At 36.0% G+C, this 7,500-nt stretch overlaps 1 protein-coding gene across 2 annotated transcripts in view; it reads right to left on the bottom strand.

Moving 5' to 3' along the window:
- LOC135224550 (uncharacterized) overlaps positions 1-7,500 on the bottom strand; it is a 151,665-nt gene that overhangs the window by 8,206 nt on the left and 135,959 nt on the right. For both annotated transcript variants that reach the window (XM_064263648.1, XM_064263649.1), the window contains 2 exons: positions 6,048-6,183; positions 1,926-2,059 (listed from right to left, as the gene is read on the bottom strand). In XM_064263648.1, the coding sequence (XP_064119718.1) occupies positions 1,926-2,059; positions 6,048-6,183 (270 nt within the window). The remainder of the gene's footprint in view (positions 1-1,925; positions 2,060-6,047; positions 6,184-7,500) is intronic.

The raw sequence follows: 7,500 nt of genomic DNA, 5'->3' as shown, positions 1-7,500 counted from the left end.
TATATATATATATATATAATTCACAGACACACACACACACACACACACACACACACACATATATATATATATATATATATATATATATATATATATATATATATGCATATATAAAATCGTTCACATATCTTTATTCATCCTTCCACTAAAGCGCTGGATATCTATACACCGTACATTATTACAACGTAATGAAAGGACTTTTGAGTTATATTTCGTATTCAGAATTTATCTTTTCTTTGATGCAATTCGTATCATTAGAAATTATTTTGGGGGGGGAAGAGGGGAAGGGAAGGAAAATAAAAATAGTAAAACTTTTTCCGGGAATGGCCATACAAAGGAGTAAGAACTAGATTCTTTATACTTGAAGGTATACGCAGCTTCCATGAACATAGCGTTAATCTAGTTAATCTTCCAACTTAATCCTCTTAACAATTCTCTCTTTCTTTAAAACAGATGGATTTAATCAAGAATGAATTAAGGGTATGTTTATGTAAGTTATTTTGGCGTCATATTCATGTGTATTCTGATGATTATAATTTTTATTTCTATTTTACTTTTGAAGAAAATATCAGTACCAAAAATTACCAAAATCCGATAGCTTCTAAGATAAGAACTTGAAGGGAATATGATCTGATAACTTTGTGGTTAACTGCAATCTAGATTTAAAATACTTTGTCACCCACATAATTAATATGAAGAAAACTAATTTCCCTTTTTTTTTTATGAATACAGAGGTAATTCTGCTTCTGTGGAATAAAAATCATCCCCAAAACCTAATCATTTCGAAATCAGTAGAACTGAAACCATAGGGCAAAACATAAATGAGAGTGATTTGTAATATACAGAATTAAGTGTGCATGGGAAGGAGGAGAAAAATCATAGTTTAGGAATGACCGAGGAGAAGTGGGAGGACCACCGATGGAAATATTACTAGACAATGAAAATGACATTCTTTCCATTTTGTTAGTGCATATTATATTTGCTCCTAAATTCCGCTTCAGCATACCATTGCTTGCTAACTTATCAGGGGATAATCATAACCATCAACTTACCTGCATCCAGCTATTCCAATTCCTATTCCTCTACCACCTTCTTTCATCCCGTTTCATCATATCAATTTCCCCTTCCGGTTTCCTTCTATATTTGTGAGAGATTTATAAATATTTAATTAATTTAACAAGAACTTCCATACATCCCTTTGATTTCTCTCTCTCTCTCTCTCTCTCTCTCTCTCTCTCTCTCTCTCTCTCTCCTGCACAGTTGACCAAACCCTAACGAAGATGCGTCTTGAAATATCCGCGCCTTTGACGAGGGAGGTCGTTGCAACCAAGCGGTTATATAGTTCAGATACTGAGGTTAATTTCTAATCAACAAAATGTGATTACGAGTAAGGTACCAGAGGAAACTTTGTGTACAAATATATCTAAAAATAAGCTGAACAGAGAGCTTTCGTGCAGATTCACGAAAACTCTGTGTTTAGCTTTATTCTTAAATGCCCTTGTTAGCGTGCGCAACGCTGCGCTGGAACCCAAACCTCCTGATCCCTTATCTACCCTGCACCCATCCTGGCAGACAAACAGGTTTGTAGGACGAGGATAGATGCGCCATGTCTCCCCAACCGTCCCGATCCCCTACCTATCCCACACCCACCCGGGGTGAACAAACAGGGTTGCAGGAGGTGAGTGGATGTGTCATGTCTCCCCTACCCTCCCGATCCCCTACTTACCCCGCGACCCATAAGAAAGATGCACTTGGATTGTATTATTATAGACATATCCTTACACATACATAAATATGGATTTATGTCTCCATTTTAAGACTTACGGTACTATGAGTATTTTTTAATCAGTAATAGTTATACCAAAGCAAGATGCCTATGAATGAATGAAACCTTCATAATTACGACTTGTAAAGGTTTTACGTACATCATGCCCGTCTATTGTCCACGACAGCTTTGCCGGTGGGTTTGACCGCGGGGAGGTGCAGTTGAGGGCGATCGTCTCTCCTTCGCGATACGTTGACTCCAAACCCCGTATTGTAGGCCTGCTGTCTGGAGCATCTGTAACGATGATAAACACGATAGTGAATATTACACCAAACATGCACCTAAGCAGAAAAACTCTCACAGACATTAATGAAAACTAGCGTAGGCAAGGGTCATCTTTAAGTAAAGGAAAACCACGATCAGTCTTATTCTTAGTCTTACTATATGTTATGTCCACAACACATGCAATTTATAGAAGCGCCTATTTTATATTTAGTAATGTTTTCGTCCCTTCTATAATAAATTTTCTAAAGCATTATGCGTGTCTACTTAAATGAAAGCAAGCCTGGCGTCCATCGAGTTTCATTGTTATGAAAGCAAGTATTGTATTTAAAAGTGTGTTCTTTATGAATCGGCAAAAAGAAATAAAGAGAGAGAGAGAGAGAGAGAGAGAGGAGAGAGAGAGAGAGAGAGAGAGAGAGAGAGAGAAGCTCATACCGATTTGAACACTGGTGAAAGAATATCAATATAAAGAACAATACTTAAGGGGACGTGGATTTCCGATTCGCCAACTGATTCACTAGCGCGTGAATACTTATTCTTATTGTATGTGGAACTTTACAGTTAAAATGACATGATGACTCTTCGATCTGCAACATGAGATGTTAAGAAACATGATTTGCTTGCAGCTATGAACATTTCGTTTTTTGTTTTTAGAAAGGTGTTATGAATTCATCAGTTTTTTTATGTACAAAGTAATTATACAAATGAATTCATGACTCCAATTGTATCTACATGTTGTGTCTTTGCATGGTTACAAGAGCAAAACCACATCTCAGTTGATACATTTAACTGTTCATACGGGTTGATATACAACATATAGGCAATCCATATAAACTTGTTAGTCCGGGTTTCTTTCAATAAACGGAATTGTGGCATGAACTTTCAACTAACAGAAAGATGGCCGTTTGCACGTGTGGTAGATTTTGCAGTTTTGGACGAACATAAAAAAAATATCCTCGTCAAAATTCTGTTCGATGTTATAAAGTCATAGGCCTTTATGATGAAAAAACTTCTGCTTTATAATCTATTTTTATTTCACTTTGCTAAATTAGCCTTTATTACTCATCATATTCGTGTCAGTTTTAATCTACTCATTACAATTGAGTAAAGACGTAAGCTAGATCTTGTTGACATAAAAGATAATGAAAATGAATCTCAGATCCTATCGTTTCAGCATATAAGAAATTTCATCCAAAGGGACGATGGACTATAAAGCCTTGTCTTTTGCGAAGTTTTGATTAACATGCCATTATAATTCAAAGTTCATGATTCGGCAATGATTTTTAATGTTTGATTGATATGCTCCCAAGAAAAAATATTTTTATAGAATATCAACAGTTGCATTTTGCAATTCTGAGCCAAAAGAAGAGAAGTTTACACTATATCGAAACTTAATGAGAAAATTACCACCATAGAGTGATAGTTTTTTTAAAATTTAATGTTTGTATGCTTCCATTTCAATATGAATTCAATTACGGAAACAGCAAAAGTTAGATTTATGCAAATTATCGTGCATGAGAATCAAAGTTTGGCTCTCCGCTCATTATTACGATAATAATAGTTATATTTTATCAAAGTCCTTCTCTTTTTTGGGAAAAACAGAAAATATGCTTAAATCTAATCATTTCATACTTTATGTTCTCAAATAAAATAGTTAAAAATAAAATCAGAAAACTCCACATTTTCTGCACTAATCACTGAAAACAAGTAATTAAAACAAGTTCTGTAAAAAGGGTAAAATTTGTTCATCCACGTGAATATGCAAATAAAAATCCTTGTTGAAATGTTGATGAAAAATTATATCTCATACTATATTTTCTGAAACTTCGAAATATAAATAATATTGAATTCTTATTTGAAAGTATGTAAAAATACTGAACAAAATCGTATGTTTAAAAAGGCAAGTCACTGGCTTAACCCTATTCATATATCAATGACTGAAATTAGTATTAGCATAAGGTAGCGAAACTTTCCACAACCTCAGCAGTTTGAAATGTTTAAGAGACAGTCGGTTCATTGATATTATACAGACTATGCTACTTACCTCAACCTTGCAGGCATTCTCACACTTCCTTGTTAAAGAGGTCACCCTGCCTCAACAATTTTACCCCTTCCCAGTAGCAGATTATAATTCTCTCTAACTCTTCCTTACTGCAGTTCAGAATGGTACAACCTTTGTGCCATCCTCTCATACTTCGCTATCTCACTCGTATCAACCTGATATGATTTCCTTTCCACGAAAGCAATTTTTTATATTTGTCAGTCTATTATTATTGATTAACTGTCACAGTCTATTTTTATTGATTAACTTTCAGTCATTCATATCATACATTTTCATTTCATTCAGTTCATACTATTAATTTCAACAGCTTCCAGCATTCATTTCTCATTCACATTCAGCATCCACTCTTCTCTTCCGGGGGTTAGATATAGATGAATTTCATAGATTCCAATTTTCCTAAGCAGACATCCTCTTAATTTGCAATTCTTTTACAGGCCAAATAATGTCTTCCTTACTTGACTTATTCTTTTCATTTAATATATGTTTTTTTTTATTTCCCATTGTTCACTGGAATGTTCCTAAATACTTATGCACATCAGCTTCTTTCATGTATCCGATATCCATTCTCATATTCACTGCAGTTTTTCTGATTTCCGCTTGTCCCCATTGGCTTATTGGTGATGCTATTTAGTTTCAGCTTTCCTCTCTTGTAAACAATCCAGATTTATTCATCAGCCTATAGAACTTTTCATTAGTTATCAGTGAAAACGTCATCCACTCTCACGACTTCTCAGCAATTTGAAGTATCTGCACAACACTCCATCGATAAGAATGTTAACAGCTTTGGAAACGTAGTAAAACGTTGTCTGAAATTATCTGTCTGGCATATATATATGTATATATATATATATATATATATATATATATATATATATATATATATATATATGTACATATATATATATATACACACACACACACGCACACACACATACACACATACACACACACACACACACACACACACACACACACATATATATATATATATATATATATATATATATATATATATATATATATATATATATATATATAATATCGTGTAGTTCTATGTTTATGTTGAAGCCTGTACGTACGATAACCTTGTTATCGCCCTTTCTATCATTTAGTTATTCCATGAAGAATAATATTTTGCAATTCTAATTGTTGTCCTCACGATTAGTTTGTTTTGAAATTCTTTCTCTCTTTCTTTTTTTCTTTTTCTAAGTCGATTCTGCACATTTTAGATTCTATGCATTTTACAAACGAAAAGGTAACGATGACTGCTACTGAAGAGAAAGGAATTAATTCCCTGGTGTGTAAATTTCATATTCTCTGTCATCTTTCAGTCGTTTCCCCTTTAGTCAGATTATTAGCGAAGTGTCATGAAGTGTTGATATTAGACAGCAGGGGTCATATTTTAGTCTCTTCTATTTCCCTAGTTCCCTCGCCCTTCAATGACCTGAATAGGGTAACCTTTGTAATCTGACCACAAAATTGGCTAGTGGAGATATTGACACTATTGTATTCGACTTAAAGGGATACGGTTTGGGCAATATGCCTGTTGCTTTGTATGGTTCGTAGTTCTCTCTCTCTCTCTCTCTCTCTCTCTCTCTCTCTGTAGATTGAGTGTGAATACTTGTTTCGATCATTTCAGTTCTTTTCTTCCAGCCTGAATCTTAAAACTTGCCAGGTGGTGCTGACGCTTATTTAGGAGGTAAGGTTTTAAGTAATTTGTAATACGTCCCTTTACTTGTCCAGTGTCCTTGAGAATTGTTACAGTTTTTCCAGCATTCACAATATAACGTATTCATTCACTCCAGCATCTTACCTTTTTGTGAATTGTAAGCTTTCCTCCTGTCATATTTCATCATATTCCACAACTCTCTGCACTTTCATGTTGATGATTCGATGGTCAAATGAGAAAGGAAGAAAATGAAAGAAATTGAAACTTACCTACAATCGTCATGTTAGCGGACATGACATGTGTCATAAATGTTGGCCCTTCGCCGACGATTTCGCACCTATACTGTCCACTTGAGGAGCTCTGAACATCCATCAGCTCCACCTCGTCTAGACCTGATCGCGCAGGCTGAAAAGAAATATGTATTTCATAATCTTTATAGGGTTACTTTCTTTTGCGTTAACTTTTGTATTTTATATCAGCTCGAACTTCTTGGCGCGCGCTACATGCGTCAGAATCCGGCGCTGCTGTCTCCCTTACCCTCCAGATCCCCAACATACCCAGCCCCCAAACAGGCTTGCAGAAGGAGGGTGGATGTCTCCCCTACCCTCCCGTTCCCCTACCAACCCCGCCCTGGGAAACTGGTTTGCAGGGGTTTGCTGGATGTGTCATGTGTCCCCTACTGTCCCCCGGGGGAGGACAAACAAGATCCCCTTGGATTCCATTATTATAGAGTACGTGTGACTCATAGCCGCTTTCATTCTCTACCTCATAGCCATTGGTAAACCATGTGCAGAAAATGTCCAAAATATCAGTAACTCAAACTGACCATAATCGGTTCGTCAACATCTGTCACACTTTACACAACACGTCTATCTTGCCCGCAGTCTTACACCTTCTGGATGTTACAGATTTTCCGTTTCAACAACTCCTCCTTGCCAGCTCCACATTCCTCCCTCAGACTTGCTCTCCTCTTCCTTCCGAGAGTTTTGATTTTTTCATTATTTCAACAAAGCCACCACATTTCCTTCCCTTCACGTGTTCAAACGGCTTTAAACATTCTTTTCCTATTTTCTACATTTTTCCAATGTTTTTCTTTCAATTTTTTTTTTTGTTTCCTTCTCTACACACATTGCGTAAACACATATCAATTAAAGAGTTCCAGCCATTTATCGTTGATGTGATTCTATATCCAGTCTTCTCTTATAAAAAGGCGGGTTGTCTCAACGAGCCCTTCGGATATTCTAATTAATCCGTACTTTCTAATTAACTACAGAGACTCATTATTTGTCTACCCCGTGGGGTTATTGCCGTCAGTGCATCTCACGTGGTGGATTGCAGGCATCACTAAAAGGTTTTTCTAGTGTCCCTCCGGCTTATAGCTGCTCCCATTCTTTAACTTTTTATCTTCATTTCCGTCCGTTTCTTCTAACCTATCTATCTATTCCGACTGGGCGTAGGTGAAGGGTCTTCTCCCATTATCATCTGCAGACTCTTGTAATTAATTTCATTTATTTTCCTAATTTTTTCATTTTTCTATGCAATATTGCAGCTACCTTTTATCAACTGTTCTAAGCGCTGACTGGTTGAATTTCCTGATTCATTCCGCTATGCTTCTCTCATTTCTCTCAGCATCAGATAAGTTTAGCTCTAAATATACCGTAAATATATCTGCATATGCAAATCAAGCACTTCTATTACCGCATCATCGACGGTAGGGTGTCT

The sequence above is a fragment of the Macrobrachium nipponense genome, chromosome 12 (assembly GCF_015104395.2).
Source record: "Macrobrachium nipponense isolate FS-2020 chromosome 12, ASM1510439v2, whole genome shotgun sequence".
Taxonomy (NCBI): domain Eukaryota; kingdom Metazoa; phylum Arthropoda; class Malacostraca; order Decapoda; family Palaemonidae; genus Macrobrachium; species Macrobrachium nipponense.
The sequence above is the reverse complement of the archived record's forward strand: the minus strand, read 5'-3'. Positions and strand labels throughout refer to the sequence as shown.